The 17,220-nt window shown below is 42.5% G+C and overlaps 1 protein-coding gene across 1 annotated transcript; it reads right to left on the bottom strand.

Moving 5' to 3' along the window:
- Window positions 1–261: 261 nt before the first annotated feature.
- CEBPG (CCAAT enhancer binding protein gamma) lies at window positions 262–9,072 on the bottom strand. Its single transcript, XM_033128992.1, has 2 exons — window positions 8,875–9,072; window positions 262–2,728 (listed from the first exon to the last, which is right to left on the bottom strand). Exon 2 carries the CDS (start codon window positions 2,632–2,634, stop codon window positions 2,185–2,187), a length of 450 nt encoding a protein of 149 aa, XP_032984883.1. The 5' UTR covers window positions 2,635–2,728; window positions 8,875–9,072; the 3' UTR covers window positions 262–2,184.
- Between the last annotated feature and the right edge of the window lie 8,148 nt (window positions 9,073–17,220).

The following is a 17,220-nucleotide window of genomic DNA, read 5'->3' as shown; positions in this document are numbered from 1 at the left end:
CTCGTGAATTTTTTTCGCTTTCCTCTTCCCGAGTCCCAAGAAAAGTTGGTCGGGAAAAAGGGGAAATCGCCTCCTTGAACCCAGTAATACCCACAATGGGAAATAAACGTACTACTCACAATGTATCTCTTAGACATTTTTCCTATTTCTCGCTAGGGTTTTCGGGTGGGAATTCCCACCCGTTCTCGTGAATTTTTTCGCTTTTCCATTCCCGAATCCCGAGAAAAGTTGGTCGGGAAATCGGGAAAATCGGCTCCTTGAACCCAGGTGGTTGGTAGTATCGGCTGTCACTGTGGAAACGATTCATCGTGGAGAACAGAAAACAGTTTATATCTTGGGATTCGGGAAAGGGAAAGCGAAAAAAATTCCTGAGAATGGGCAGGAAATCCTGCCCGGAAACTCTACCTCCTGGGACAGCGACTCATGGAAAATTACACTGGGCTCCTGTTACTTGCAGAAGGGGCTCCTGGCGCACCCATGGCCTTAATAATGGCTTTGGCGAGTTTCAGGGAACTGTGATGTCTTCTGCCCAGAAGAGCAGACAGCACTCTTCTACCAACCCAAGGGTGCAACTTGAGTTACATGCTAGTTACACTGCCCCAGTCCTACCATGAAACAGCCAAGGGGCCAAAAATGACCATGTTCAATACGATACCTGGTAACACAAACTTTTTAATCAGACATGACTCTGTTTCTTGTCACCAGACCAGGCACCAAAGAAAAAAACAAACAAAAAACCCAACCCTACAAAGCCAACAAATTTGAGCTAGAATTGTGCTTTAAAAAAAAAAAAGTCAAGGACAATCAAAACTACCAACATTGATATAAACCAGACTAGAGAATCTCAACTTTAGTGCTTGCCATTTTTTATTCTCAACAAAAATGTCAATATCCTGAGTTTTATGACTATTTTCTTTCTAAAATAATTTATGGGACATAAGAGCATAAAATAACTAAACAGAAGTAGTGGTACAAAAAGTCTAGAAGAACAGCCCACAAAAATATAAAAAGATGCATTTAAGCAAAATAAATTAAAGGTTAAACCTTACACTTTCAAGTTTTCTTAGACTATTATTTTGGGAGATGGCATGGAGTTGATGATGCATTTTTCTAATAATCAGTTGGTCAAGATCAAATACCAAATGATCCTTCACAAGAAATTTTTGCCTTTGAAAATCATGGCCCCATTGATGGTATCTGAACCCAGGAGAAACTACATGCTGAATTAATATTCCAAATCCTAATCAGTAGCTTGTGTGATCAAACTGTTAAGATATTTTGTTTACTAACTTGGCTGTCAAAATAGTATTTAAAAAAAGATGCTTACTTTCTAGCATCTGCAGAAACTAAAATTTTGGTAACACAGGTTTCTCTAAACTATTGGGTTGTTTTGGAGTGTTGTTTAGGATACAAAAAAATGCCAATCAAATACCCAAAGGTATCCCAAAAGTATAATTCCAATATGCTTTACTTTTATTTTTTTTAAAAACCCATTTGCTTACTAAATGTTATTTATATTTTTAAACCAATTGTTATTTATATTTTTAAACCATACTCCCTTTAAAATGCAATGGTGTTTCTTTATTTAACCTGACATCACTATTCAAAACCTTGTACTTGTTGGAGGAAACAGTACTAATTATTCTAAACCAAGGTTTATGCTATACATAAAATCACTCCAAATTACAAAGTAATTGGTTTCTACAGCCTAAGGATTTGTACTACTTAAACTTAGAATAAAATTACAGATTAACAGATGGCATTCAACTTTTCTTAATTCAACTAACCATATCCATTAAAACCAACCAAGAACCTTCGGCATGCCCTACCAGTTCCCCATTCCTTTTGCCAACCTAAAAAAGCATTTCTTAGGAAGTCAAGATTTATTAAGAACATCAAGGTCCAGGGCTTTTTTTTTTTTTTTTTTTTTTTTTTTTTTTTTTACCATATACCTTAAAAATTTGTTTCTTTATCCCCACAAAAATCCGTATCATTTAAAACCAGATACTCGAATTACATGGCTAATATTTTTAGATAATCAACTCTTCAGTGCTGATCCTAGAAAACAATCTTCAATGGATCTTTGAATAAAGGAACAAGACAGTGGTCAGCCATTGATATGAATGGTGCAGTCACACCTTCAACGTTCAAGCCACAAGTTGTGAAGTTTGGAAGGGGTGAGGTCTACTGTCCTGCATTATCAGAATTTGTCATATTTTCAGTGCTACTGGGTTGCACGTTGTCTGCAAGGTTGTGTGCATGCTCAAGGAACAAATCTTTCAGTACGCTCAATTCCTTAGTCAGTAATTTAATTTTTGCTTCCAACCGTTCATTCTCTTCCTTGAGCTGATTCACTCTCTGCAGTGTATCCTGTGCTTTCTGCTTGCTTTTCAACCGACTCTTTTTCACAGCCATGTTGTTCCTCTCTCTGCGCTGACGATACTCATCACTGTTTCGATCCATGGGAGAACTCTTTTTGCTTTGCTTGCTTGGAGGTACAGCCTTGCCTCCTCCCCCAGGGCCAGCGGGCACCAGCTGAGGAACTTGCTGTAAGCCGCTGGCATGAGCCGGAGTATGAATAACACTTATTCCATTCACTCCAGGAGTACTGTTCTGCTGTGATATCTTGCTCATTTGGGCACTCTCCCTTGCCAACAGAATAGGCAGAAATGAGGGCAAGGTGATCAATGGTTTCCACTCTACACTGCCAAGAAATCTTCACATATACCTAGTTAAGGAATAAATTGCATTAAAATATTTGAAATGACAAGATCAAATGAGATTAAACTTGCATGTACTTAATGGCAGACCAACATTGATTGATTATGCTGAGAAAAGTCTACGGCAACTGCCAACCGTTGCAGTGTCTCAGAAGTCTAAATCATTTAATCGAGACAGGTAGGTTAGTACAGAAGCACCACCGGGCCAAATTCAGCCCACCTGAACCCCTGAGGGTACTGCCCATCTGTGATTGTTTTCAAAAATGGGAGGGAAAACAAAAGAATACCACTAATTAGGTAGCACATATGAACTAAGAGCACTTGGCAATCTGCCAGAGAAATTTGAGATGTTTGGGTTAAACATGGAAAAGTTGAGTTCAATTATGATAGAATAGACACCTGCAGTGAAAGGGGGCTAAGTTTCAATTGTTGATTCAAGTCAAACAGAATCCTGCTGTAGGGGAGCCCAGCGCCCAGTATTTATCAGGAACGCTGTGATGGCCACATGGTTCCTTACTCCCATATGCAGCGAGTGAGTCATCAAGGATTTGCCAAAATTTTCTCCCAGAGCAAATCTTTATGGGATATTTTGAAAAGGTATTTTCACTTGTTTTTATTTTTTCAATGACCTCAAATGATAGTTTACAGAAATTTCCTAAGTTAGCTCCTTGGATCACAGTTTTAGGATTGCTGAAGGCACCCAATTTGCTTTCCCATCTCACCATGCTTCTAATAGTGTTTTTTTCTTCTTGACACAATTCAAAAACACAGCTATGCCGCCAACCTAAAACCACGAGGAAAGAAACAGAAGCCCTAATGATGCATCCAAGGGAGTGCAAGTACCGGGACTGGGGCTAGACTGAGCGGGCAGCTGCAGAGCCGGCCCCCACTTCATGCTGCTGAAGGCGCTCAGAGGACATGTGACGGCAATGCGGCCTGCAGAAATGAAGGCAGTTTCAGAAACGAGTCACACTTGCCTTACTATAAACCAGCTAGGGCACTACAACTGCCTCAAGATGTGTCAAAGCCATACCGATCCTATCATCATAAAGCCATCCCAAGGCAAATTGACTACTAAGCTGAGAGAACCGTGTCTACCAAGAAGTCACAGCACTCTTAAAACTTTAGAAAGCAGTGTTATGAACCATAAAACTATTCTGTTCTCTTTTCACAAAACTACTAAAACTACATCATGGAAAACAACCTGGAGCCACAATTATGAAATGCCTCAATGAGCTCGTCACAGCTAAGAAAAGCTGTTAGTAAACACCAGTAGCTTCACCCAAATCTTTAGCCAGGCATTTCTGTATAAACACTATTTGCCTGCTTTTTTAAATCTTTGCTTTTAAAAAGTCCATATAGCATTACTTTCCAGTGCTTTTAAAGCCATGCAGGCAGTCCTGAGCTAATGGGTCATCTGTTCTCACTCCAGTACTATGGCAAGACAGAAAGCTTCCTTCCAAGCCACGATGGATATATACTCCAAATCTACCCTCAGCAATGGACACTTCACAATTTCCTGATAATTTATTGTCTATTTTTTCACCCAGTTAACTGGCAGTTGAGTATTAATTTGAGCCACCTTTACCACGAACCGTCTGCACTATTGCTTACCTATTTGGTGTAAAGGGAACTTAAATGTTTTACTCAATTTTTAAGAACTCGTTTAATTTAACACCTCTTCTGGGATCCTCTTAACAATTACAATCATGTTATCTTATTTATCTTTTTTATTTTTCATATACCAATTATACATTTAGTCTTTAAAGCGAATCTCTATTATAGTTAACTCAGCGATAACAGTGATCTAAAGTACAAACTAGGAAACAGGTCAATCCTTGTCTTGGCTCTGGCTCTCTGTTTCACTTTGGACAAATCCCTTCCTTTCTGTGAGCCTCGATTTCCCCCTCTGCAAATGGGGGATGTAGAATGGTAAAATGCCTTCCAACTCTGACAATATAGCATGAACTTCATACAGTAACTAAAAACTCTTGTGAAACTCCAAACTCAGTGATGTTCATGCCCATTTTTGTACCCAAAGATAGGGTAGGGCTCTTTTATGTCAGTCTGACCCATCCTGCCAAGGTACTAGGCTGAACATAGTAGGCGAGGTTTTGAAAATGAGCCCTTTGTCTTGAAAAACAAAGAATCGTCAAACTGGTAAATAGTAAGAAAGGGAAACGTGGAGATAATTTAAAAAACTCCAAAATTTTTTTTTAAAAAGCTCTTCAACCAAAGAGAAGCCAAGATAAAGTGAAGAGATAGTCATTAAGGAAAATGAACCAAGTAAAAAGAGTCGGAGAACTAAGTGGTCTGAAAGACGTTAAGTCCAAACAGATTATCAATTTTATTTTTACACTGAGCAAACAGCTGCCTCTAAAAGTTACCCATTTTACAGTTTACACTGCCATTTGTGCTTCTGTTCCTTCCACAAACATTTGAGCACCTACCACGTGCAAAAAAATAAGTTAATTTCAAATCTGGATATTCAGCTGTAAATGAAAGTCTGGTTCCTATGCGGACAAATACTATTTATTACAAAGTTCAGTCTACAGGAAGCAGGGTGGCGCCTTGTTTCCTTCCATGTGAATCACTCAAGCAGGAAGCAATAGAAAAACTGAAGAGCAGTAGTGCTCAAAGCGTGGTCCTTGGACCCAGTGACATCATCATTTGGAACTTGTTAGACGTACAAATTTTCAGGCTGCCCCAGATCTAGGAAATCAGGAATAGGGCCGAGCAAACTTGTTTTAACAGGACCTCCAAGAGATTCGGATGAAACTGAAGTTTGGGAGCCACTGCTGCAGATTAACAATAGATCTTAAGAAAGATGGACTACGTGGGCAACTTGTTTTAAATTTCAGCTTTCCTAATTCAAGTAATGCTCATTCAAATCAGTAGCACGCTGAACACAAAGATGTTAGAATGTAAAACAAAATCAAATTTTTCTCAAGTTCCATTTGGGAAAATAAACCCGTCAAGAATTTTCCTTGGGGCGGCCGGTTAGCTCAGTTGGTTAGAGCGTGGGGCCTCTTAACAACAAGGTTGCTGGTTCGATCCCCACATGGGCCACTGTGAGCTGCGCCCTCCACAACGAGATTGAAACAACTACTTGACTTGGAGCTGATCCTGGAAAAACACACTTAAATAAAATAAAAAAGTTAAAAAAAAAAAAAAAAGAATTTTCCTTAATCCCCTTGTCGTTCTTTTTCACGTACACAACCAAATATTCCTCCCTGGTTCCCCCAAATAAATTTTTCATTCAAATTTCCTCAGTGAAGGTCTATACTCCAAAATATTCATAGATGTTTCTCCTTTGCTCCAGTTCTGTTCAATCACTGGTACAGGACAATTCTACCGACCCCACTCCACCCCCCAAAAAACCTCACATCCACCATCCCTCTCCATCCCCATGCCACAGAATTACCTCAGGCTGACATCATCTCTCAGGGGCACTAGTCTCCTCTGGTTTCTCAGTGATCCCTCCAGACACTGTCTCCAGAGCAATCTAACACTCCAACTTGAGTGTGTCACACTCTCTTGCTGAAAATTCTTCTTTGGCTCCAACATACAGGATCAAATCCAAGGTATTAACCCTCTCTCCAATCCCTACTCCCTTACACTTCACACCTTAACAATACTAAACCACTATCAGTCCCCTAAATGGTCCGTGCTTTCTCTTTGTGCTTCTGTCCAGCTCGTTCCCCCCATTTCTTTGTCAACACCAGCCCTACAGCGTGTCTCCCTGTAGACTAACCTCGAGGCAAGACTGTCTTCATCTCCACATACCCAGAATCTGGTGCAGGGCTAGGTATATAATATCCCTGTGGTGCTCAAAATACTTGTAGTGCTCAACAAGTATTTGTTGAATACAGGATCAAAAGGCTAAGAGAAAACATATTTTTATAAATGTCTTATGAAAATGAGACTCTCTAGCTTTAAAATCTCTTAAAACAACTGCAATTAAATCAAGAGTTATTAGGATACCATGGTCTTACTACCTCAAGTTCTTGGTCTTTCTTAAAAGGTGTACAGGAAAATAAAAACACAGTTAGTTCCATTTGCTACTTCAAGTCCCCAGTCTATACAGTGACTGTATTCATTCTTGTCTGGTCTTTGCTTCATGTCAGTTGAGAGCCTTCACTTTCTACTTTGCCCGGTTGTTTTCCAATTAATAATGTCAAGTTCTTAGACATGTGTTGCCAGGATCTGACAACTCTGTGCTACAAGTGAAGTCAAAAGCAAGCAAAGTCAACAGACACCCAAATGAGCAGTATTTCTATTTAGTTACCACTGCTTGCTTCATGACCCAAAATAGGGGTCCATGAAAGAGGGTACATCCCTTCAGGGAGTACATAAGTATGAGAAACAAATGTATGTTCATTTGTCTTTTTTTAATGTCCTTTTTTAAATCCACTTTTGGTTTGATTTACAACATACAAAAAATAGTCTACACCCATTGTTTATAAATATACACCTGTTAGTAGGTCATGTTCTTTTTTTTTATTGATAGGCCTGGAAAGCCAAAAAGGTAGGAGATCAATGTACCTACCAGTACAAGAACCCACGAAGTGTCCCCTCCCAAGAATACACAATAAACCTGGAATTGCGGCTACGTGCATTCACCATTACTGTGATCAGGTGAGACAATCTTAGAACATAAGACCAAATTCAGCCCCATGAGGTCCTATTTGTCTTTACCAAGGACTCCCCATGTGCTATTTAAATCCCTAGGGATGAAACCACCTCTCCATGATCAGACAACCTTGCTGACAGTCATGATGTGTTCTTGAGAATTTAAAGGATATTCTGGGGGTGGGGGGAAATGCAGGCTTCCACTTTTTTTTTTTTTACAGCAGATATTAAAAATGACTGAATCAGCCACGTGTGCCCACCAGAAGCAGGAATCAAGAAACTGAAAAATTCAGCTCCCTAGCATTCTATAATTATTTAACCTTGTTTACAGTAAATTCTTCCAAAAATATTCAACTTTAAGAATAGCTTATCCCAAATATTACTTAAGTGGTAATAACTGACCAGATGTTAACTTTTAAATATGAAGAACTTTTAGATGCAGAGTTTCTTAGTACATCAAGCGTTTATCGTATTTTACTTCAAAAATTTCTTTGGGAGTCACATAGCCTATCTGAATTAAAGAACGATCTCTTCAAATAAGGATTCAACTGAGTGTAGGCTCAGAGACAGAACTACCAATTTTTGTGCAACCCACAAATGTTAAAACCTTTCTGAAACTAACACATTTTAAGATGCCAGATTAAGCATAAACCTCAGACAAGAGGAAAACCAAACAGTTACACCTTCTGAAGAAAACAAACATACAAGCCTACTGGGGAAAAAAAAGATTCCCGTTCCCCTCAAACCTGCTAATCCATCCTCTCCATCTCAGACACCTCTCCTGGCTATTTTCCTTACTGTGTTCCCTCCACTGAGCTAAGGAAGCAATTCATTTCCTGCCATTCTCTTTACTATTCAACTCGTGGCTGTTGCACATTCATCTCACCTATGTTCAACAGTAAACTGCAGGGTATTCAAACTATAGCTCCACAAGTGAGCATAATAGTATTTCTGTAAAGTCACGTAGGTAAAACATCCACTGGTTCCCCTGGCTACTTTATCACTCTATTAACTTCTGAACAGAATTCCCGACGACTCCACACTGAGCCGTTTTGGCGGGTCAGAAAACATCCCATGTAATACTAAAATAAGATATGGTCCACCTCCTGCTATTCTGGGAACACCCTTTATCCCCAGGGGCCAATACGAGCCTGGCTTGTCACAACTACACGTTTCACAGAGGGCCAGGGTTTGGAGTGGGCGCCCCTCGTCTTTCATCCCGTCTAGGGCCGGCGATGAGGGGCGCCCGAGAGAGGGGCGCCCGGGGTCCGCGGGTGGCGCCGCGGCGCTGGGCGGCGGCCAGGGATGAGCTCAGCGTCCCCGCCGGGTGTTGCCGGCAGGTTGCATCAGACGCCGCGCGGGGCCGCCGCCCGCGCCGCGGGCCGCGCGGGGCCTTCCCGGCTAGCCGGCCGCCTCCGACCCGGCCAGGTCTCCTCGGGCCGGGCCCGCGCCCACGCGAGCAGCCGGCGCGGCCGCGGCCTCCTCCTCCCTCAGCCCGCCCGCCAGCCCGCGGCCTCCATACCTGAGCCTCCGGCCCGCCCGCCCCCAGGCGGCCTCCACTCCGAGCGGCCCCGCGTGGCGCGGCCCGACCCGACCCAGGCCTCGCAGCCCACGAGTCAGCGAGGAGGAGCAATAGTTACGAAACCCGCAGCCTCCGCCCGTTCCGCCGCCGCCGCCACCGGCTTCCCCTAGTCGCCAGGGCCGCGCGCGCTACCGCCGCCGCCACGACCAATGGGAGGGCCGGCTTGCAGGCGACTCGCCCACCCCTCGCGACGGGCAGCGCCGCCAGCCAATCGTGGGTGGCCTGGCTGCGGGAGGCGGGCACGTGGCGGAGGCGTTGGCCTCGGCCGGTGGGGCTGGCGGGCGTGGCGGGAGCAGATGGTTACTCGCAGCGCCGCCCGTGGTCCCTCGGCTGTTCGCGTGGGCCGGCGGCCCGGAGGGGTAAACCCCAGCTGTAAGAAAGGCTCTGTGGAAGTTGGAGAAGCGTAGCTTTGTGAAGGCAACACTTATCTTTGGAAAGCGCAATATCCTAAGATGATTGAATCACCGAGTTCTTTTTTGGTTTCACCAGGTCCTGGGGCGTCCCTCACAGGGACAGTTTCCCAGAACGGCCCACTAGAGTCGCTTCCCAGGATGTGGGGCCCGCCGCTGACGCCTGACCTCCGACGGGCCCGGGCCCCTCGGATGGAACCTGGAGAGAAGTCCTGGACCTCACGGCTATGAAGACAACTGTGGACTTGAAAAACGAAGGAAGCAAAATTGTCCCAACTATGATTAGTGTTGATATCACATTGGTGAACACTGCAGACTGTGGTTCGTTATTGGAGGAAACGAATTGAATTTCCATGATCGATTACCGTGTGGTGTCTGCCAGGTGAACAGATTGAGAGACGTGATCTCAAAGAATGAATGGCTCTCCAACTTTGTTTATCTAAGTCAATTCACAGGAGGATCTGAAAGCGTCTGAAAACCAGGAAGCTGCGCGCTGGCTGGAGGACAGAGCCCGCTCGCCCGATAGGTTTGATTGTTTCCTCTTTAGCAATTCTTATCGTCCAAAAAATAGTCTTTGAAAGAGGAAACATTTCTTCATCGCCCAAGCCATGGGACCAGCTTTGTGCCTAAGACTGTTTCGAGGAATCAGAAAAGACATGCTAAAACATTTGCAAAAAATAAAAATAAAAGGACTGCAACTAAATATGAACAACGATAAACATAGAAGCGTATTTGGTAGAGTAACACATCAACAAAACCAGTATGCTTCTTTCACTTTGGCCCTCTGTTCTGAGTTGAAATTTCTTTGATCAAAATGTTAGCTTATTAAAATTGGATTATATTTTGTACTCTTAAAAATCGTAATTTTACCCTGATCATTGCCTAATCACCTAAATATTGTATAGGAAAAAAATTGTATTGGTATATTCATTTATTCTCTTGTTTGCTAACCACTCTGCCAAGCTGGCACAGCATTCTTCGTCTGTCTGGGAAAGCCTTCTCCCACACTCAGCAGGTCTAGTCAATGCCAAGGAGACGAGTATTTCCTATTCAGCTGGGAATTCTGTCTTCTGCTGGTTTACAATTTGTGTGTGTGTGTGTGTGTGTGTGTGCCAACTATGTGCTAAGCTGTGGGGATTTAGCAACAAATAAGACGAACACAGCCCTTTCCCACACGGAGCTTACACTTTAGAGCCAAAGAGACAGACATGCAGTAATTATACACTTTTTCTGTTAACTATATTACGAGAAAGAAGTACAAGATGCTGTTAGAGATTATAAGAAAGGAATCAAATCTGGCGTGTAGGTCAGGGAAGGCCTAAAAGAAGATGAATAGGATTTGTCTAAGTGATACCCATGAAGTGAATGTACCAGTCAGAGGGAATGTCTTACCTAAAGGTCTTTGTGATGGGAGAAATTTAAGGCCAGAGTGGCTGAAGCACAGTGTCCCACTGGAAAGTCAGCCACCACCTCCCTGTGTGCTCACATGATCTCTTTGTGTACATGCAGGGAGGAGAGAGCGAGAGAGAGCTGGTGTCTCTTCTTATAAGGGCACCAATCCCATCATGAGAGGACCCTCATGAACTCATCTAACCCTAATTACCTCCCAAAGTCCTCATTTCTAAATATAATTCCATCATATTTGGCATTAAGGCTTCAACATATGAACATGGGGTGGGGAGGGCCACAAACATTCAGTCCATAATAGGATGTCAAAGGAGCTAAATGAGAGAGCCCCGCCCCAGTGTCCAAAGAGCCCCAATGCCAATTTGAGTGGCAAAATAAATAATGTAATATTGGGTTATAACCCAAAGTATAAAATTAATATCCATGAGTTCATGCCGATATAAATAAATGATTGAGTAAATAAATGTCAGAAAAGAGACAAATCTCCCATGCGGAAGAATTCCAAATAATTTATGTAGATACTCTCTTCTCAGATGGGGGAGAATAACTCCCCACTCTTTTAGTGTGGCCCGCACGTCCTTCCGAAGAGCAGAGCATGAAAGGGAAAAATAAAGAGAAATTCTACAGTGGAGAAACCTGACAAACACTGCTACAGCCAGGTGACCAAGGTTCACTCAATAGACATACACCATGTTGATACGTGATGAAAATGGCACTTGACCTCTTTGATCTCAAGAACTCATAAGCCCAGTCTAACCAGGAGAAAAATACCAGACAAATTCCAATAGAGCGGCATTCTACAAAACACCTGACCGGTACTACTCAAAACTGTCAATGTCATTAAAAACAAGGAAAGTCAGAGGAAGTGTCACCATCTGAAGCATCCTAAGGAGACATGTAGTGTGGTATCCTGAACGGGATCCTGGGATAGAAAAAGGACATTGGATAAAAACTAAGGAAATCCAAAAAAAGAATGGACTTTAATTTATTTGGTATTGTGGCTCATTAATTGGCTCATTAATTGTAACAAATATACTATACTAATGTAAGATGTTAATAATGGGGGATACTGGGTGCAGGGTAAATGGGAAATCTCAGTCTTTTCAATATTTTGCAACTAAAATTGTTCTAAAAATAAAATCTGTTTAGGGGAGAAAAAAAGCATTTGAGATACATTACAGGGTTAACATTAACTTAAAACAGAACACTCTGAAATATTAACAAATCAAAGGCAGCACAGACTTCAGCTAAATTGATAAGGACGTTGAGCGCAGAAAAGCTTTGAGCCGCAAGTCCTACCTTGCTCACTACTGGTGACTGTGTCTCTGCCAGGCAAACCCAAGCCATGCAGAGAAATGGAGCCAGAGAGCGGGGGAACAGGACTGCAGGGACTCCTCCAGGAGGGGAGGAGGTGGCAAAGAGGGAAGAAGAGGCGGCGGGACAGCACTGTGGGGCTGCCAGAGGATGTGGAAGCCCTGGGAGTCATCTTTGGGCTACTGAGGGACCCGTCCTCAGAAGGTCCACATGCCAGGTCAATCTCTGGGAGCTGCAAGGCCGAGATGAGAAGGAAATGAAAGCTTCCTGGACAGAGGCATGTGCTTGTCCCATGTACTCACTCCTGCATTCTTTTTCATCTGTCTCAATTATTAGTTGAGTCCCCACTCTGTGCCAAGCACTGTCCCAAGCGCTGGCAGTCCTACAGAACAAGGCACTGGGGCTGGGGAAGTGGGAGGCTGGTGCCCAGCCTATGAGAAGGAGGCCAAGAAAGCACCACCAGGCTGGGTGGTGCTTGAATTTGTTGGCTTAGAGTCAGGAATCTTCTAGGCGTTTCTCATGGATTCTTCCTTTTACATTTTTTTTTTTTTAGGTTCCTATAGTAACAATCAGTTCCTGTGCAAGCTTAAACGTGGATTCAGATTTACTTGGGCGTGGTGGGTGGAGATACCAGCATCCATTCACATAAATATTGGGGGAATTGGGCTGGAAGAGGAAGGTGGAGATTGTTTCATTTTCCCTTGCAAAGGTTTTTTGGGGGAAAGCTAGGATTTGAAGGGACAAGCGCTGTTGTAGTCCTTATGAAGAGAGTGGCATTTCCCCCATCATTGTGAACCACCCCATTTCTTCAGCCTGGTAGGAACTGAAGTGAATGCAGAACTGCTTAACGTCTCTAGGATTTGTGTTTTTGTGAACCTCAGGCATCAACCCCCTTTGGCATATGGGCAACAAGTTGGAGAAAAAAAAGCTGAAGCAGAGGCCGTGCTAAGGGGCCTGTCCTCCAGAGACTTTGATGATAGGCGATACCAATGGTACGGTACACTATAGTGGGGTCCCAGGAGCTGCCAAGAAATACCTGGTGATGGAGGTTGGAGATTTGTTCTGTCACTGTTAAATAGACCTACTGTAGCCACAGGTGGGAAGGCTTGGGCAAACTTCAGAGCCAAAACAGTAAATGTCCTTTCAAAAATTTTCTAGCCTTATCTTGCCTCAACCAGGGTAAAGCCAAAGGTGCAGCAGCCTGAAGAGCTTATGAGATCAGAGTGTGTCTTGGGCAGAGAGAAATGGGGGGGGGTGGCGGGGTATGAAGTGGAGAACAATTGAGGAAAGCTACGAATGCCCACTACTTCTGGCGTGCTATCTGGCGGACAACTCCTTCTCAGCTCCACGTAGCCAGTTCCTCTCCATGCCTCAAGCCCCAAGCCAAGTCTCAACTCTCGGCCTTTGCTGACTATTCAAGTTCTTGCTGGCCTTACTCTTTCTTCTCATGGCATACATGTAACATTAAGATATACATTATGGTGTGCTTTTTGCTATTTTTTTGTCTGTCATACTCTGTTCTTATAGAAAGGTAAGGTTCTGTTTTACATACATACTGCTGTGTCGTGTACGTATGAGGTTTTAGAAAACACAGCTGGAGGGGATGAGAGACTTTGTCCTGAGTAGGGGTGCACCACGGCGTCCATTGCAGTCTACCTCTTGCACTGCTTGAATCCACTTATTACTTATAAGAAGTTAATCCCATCTGTGAATAGCTTCTCCGGAGTTTTGGATGGTCTCCTGTGCTGGAGAAATTTGCCAGAAGATAGCTAGCGGATGAACGATGGCTGCTGCTGGCCCCAAGGCGCACTGATGTTCATCACCTGCCTCCCCTACTCCCCCTTCTAGGTCACCCTCACTGTTGGCTAGCACTCTTCTGGCCTAAGCAGCTTACCTATTGGGGTGACCCACACCTTCATCCTTGAGAAATCTCTACCCTTTGTTATCATGTCCTTTTAAGGTCTTGGCCATTGTACCTGTTCATTTGCCGTCAAGATTGGATAGGGGATCCCTCACGCAAAACAAATACGTGAAAAAATAAACCAGAAACTAATGAGATTGGTTACCTACAGAGGGTGAGTTGGAATTGGATCAAAAGAATGGGGAGTGGGAAGAAGGTAGCAGAGGTGAGGGGGACGGTGATACCTCTGTGAGTATACCTTTCTGTACAGCTCTGACTCTGAAACCATGGTAAGGTTTCACACACCTCAGAAATAAATAGTGAACACTAACTTGGATGTGGGAGGAACCCAAGGTGAAATACAAGCAGTAACCTACGAACCTAACTGCACTGCAAATGAACAAATAAGCACTGTGGCGAAGAGAGGAACTAACCTGAGTAACTTTAGAAAATAGCATTTTGATTGGATAAGGCAAACTAGAAAAAGAACCACAAATAATAGGCAGTAGCTACGAAATTTTTCAAAGGGGAATGGTAGCAATTCTGGAACTAGTTTATGTGTATGCTAGGACTGAGCAAATAAGTAAATACATTTGGATAATGAGAGCAAGCTTCCCACTGTTGGAGAAAGGAGTTAACAAATAAGGAAAGAGGAAGACTACAGTGAACCCTGTGGTATTAAATTGGAAACAGAGGTTATCAGAATGAAATCGACTGTAGTATATACACAGATTGAAGTAGAAATAAATATGGATGTGTGCGTGTGACAGACTATATATATACATATACATATGGTATATATAGCTTTGTCCTCTGAGAGGACTTAGAAGCAATGACACCCCAGTAGCAACGATCCCACCTAGAGACCAAATCAGGGTTTCTAAATATCTTTTTACAGTGAGAAGAGCTAGGGCTTCTTGTAGAGCTGGTTGTTTCCAGAGATGGGCAGAGAAAAGACAAGAAGAATCGGGCACATTTCATGGTGCCAGAAGTAAAGAAATGCTCAAAAAATGATGGGGACATTTCAAAAGAACATAGAAGTTAATTTGAAGAAGTTCCCAATGGCTAGATGTGGGACAATTTGAGTCACAAAATAAATAATAGTAATGAATGATAACGTGCCGAATAAAATAAATATCTATGAGCTCATACTGATGTAAATAAATTACTAAATAAACAAATAAATAGCAGAGAAGAAACAGCTTTTCCTTACAGCAAATTCCAATTAATAAATGCAGAAAAATGACTGAAATAGCCAATTATCATTAGACAAACACTGCAGGAATAATTGTTGCAGGTATCAATCGTCAATGAATGTTAAAATCAACAGATGAAAGCATGAGAAACAGGATATTTACATATTCTCCAAGTATCTCCTCACAAGATACTTACTAGTTACAATGGGAAAAAATAATAACTTTGGTATAGTATGATTTCACTCATGTGTGGAACCTGAAACAACAAAAATACTCACAGATACAGACAACAGACTGATGGTTAGCAGAGAGGAAGGAAAGTAGGGGAAGGGCAAAATGGGTAAAGGGGGTCAAATATATGGTTATGAATGGAAACCAGACTTTTGATGGTGAGCATGCACTAGTGTATACAGATATCGAATTATAATGTTGCACACTTGGAACCTATATAATGTTATTAACCATTGTTACTGCAATAAAAAAATCTTTGGGGTATAATAAATTTTAGATATAATAAAAATGGCAATTTCAGCTATGTTTAGAAAATTATGAGGACAGTATATATTAAATTTTGCGGCTATAGTCAAAGCTTTAGTTACTCAAGAAAAGTCATAGTTTTAAAGGCTTGTGTTATTGGAAAAGAATAAATGGGCAAACATTCCTTTCGGGGAAGTAAAAGGAGATTTCTTTATCTAAAGCCTGATATTTATGAAGTTGCTCAGGAGACATAAGGGAGTCATAACATGAAAATATGAATGACTATGCTTCATGAATTGGCCATGGTTAAAATTAACCCTCACTTACACATTTCCTAACCCAATAAGGGATCCATTTTGAGGGGTCAGTGGAATAGAATACACAAACAGCAGATCTACCATGAAGTGAAGCTGCAGAAAAGGCCAGATTTCACACGGTCTGTGAAAGTCATATTGGTGGCTTGTCTTACTTACAAGCAAAGACATTGACAGAGGTGGATAGGGCAAGATTCAGACAGGTTAACCCCTGAGGAAGGGAAATCGGTGGATAAAGGATACTGATATGAAAGAAAATGAGTTAAAGAGCAAAGGGAGGCTCTTGGGAAAATTAATAAAGTGACCCTCTTTGTCATCACATTGCAAAAGCCTGAAAGGAAATCTATAGAATATCATCACAAACCATAAACGGAACACCTGGCTCATTCTGTTCATTTTAATTGTGCCTAATTGCAGTTATCACCCAAGTTTTCTGAAATATAAAACCGACTCTTAAATTAAAAATAAATTAAAAAAAAAAAAAAAACCGACTCTTTGTAACACTTGTTTAATTTTCAAGGCAAAGCCCCAATCATATTTTTTTCACTATACTATGAAATTTTGGTTCCTGTTTTAAGTCGATTCACTCCAATTCCTTTTTTTCTTTTTGCTACTATTTATTCTAGGATAATGAGGACCGCCCACAAATTAACCTTTCATCAGCAGTTGATTCTTCATGTGACTTTCTTTTTCTGATTGCTGAAAAAGTGAAGGCAAAGGTCTGGAGGCACTTTCAAACTCGTGGGGCAACTCAGAGATGGAGTTAGCTGCTGCCCTGGCCCCACCTCAGAAGGGCTTGGTGACTGTGGGGTCCTCTAAGGAGAGGGCACACACTGCTCCACTTCAGTTTTACCTGGGCCACTGTGCCCTGGAAAATGGAAGATCGGCCCTAGACAATCACAGGTCCTGATGACTGTACTGCACTTAGTCTCAGCCCTTCAAGTTCAACCACTTGATTTTCCTGGAATCCTCAATGACTATGAAGTGGAAATCACTCCTTTGGCCTGCTTTGGTGTTCGTAGGCCCTCCTTTAGCTCCTCCCTTCTCTCTTACCTCACACAGGGCGTCTCCAAAGAAACCGACTCCTCTTGATTACCACTGATAACCTGTAGGAAACAGGGCTGGAAGGTGCACCTTTGGAAGGTGACGTCGGTACCTGAGCCTCACAGAGAAGGCTGTCTTGCCTTTTAGAAATCATTTGAGTCACACATGAAAATGATCACTGAGCTGGCTGCCAGTATCAGTGTCCAGGGTTTGGACTGACAAGT

Source organism: Rhinolophus ferrumequinum, chromosome 15 (genome assembly GCF_004115265.2).
Source record: "Rhinolophus ferrumequinum isolate MPI-CBG mRhiFer1 chromosome 15, mRhiFer1_v1.p, whole genome shotgun sequence".
Classification (NCBI taxonomy): domain Eukaryota; kingdom Metazoa; phylum Chordata; class Mammalia; order Chiroptera; family Rhinolophidae; genus Rhinolophus; species Rhinolophus ferrumequinum.
Note: the sequence above shows the minus strand (reverse complement) of the source record. Positions and strands in the feature narration are given on the sequence as shown.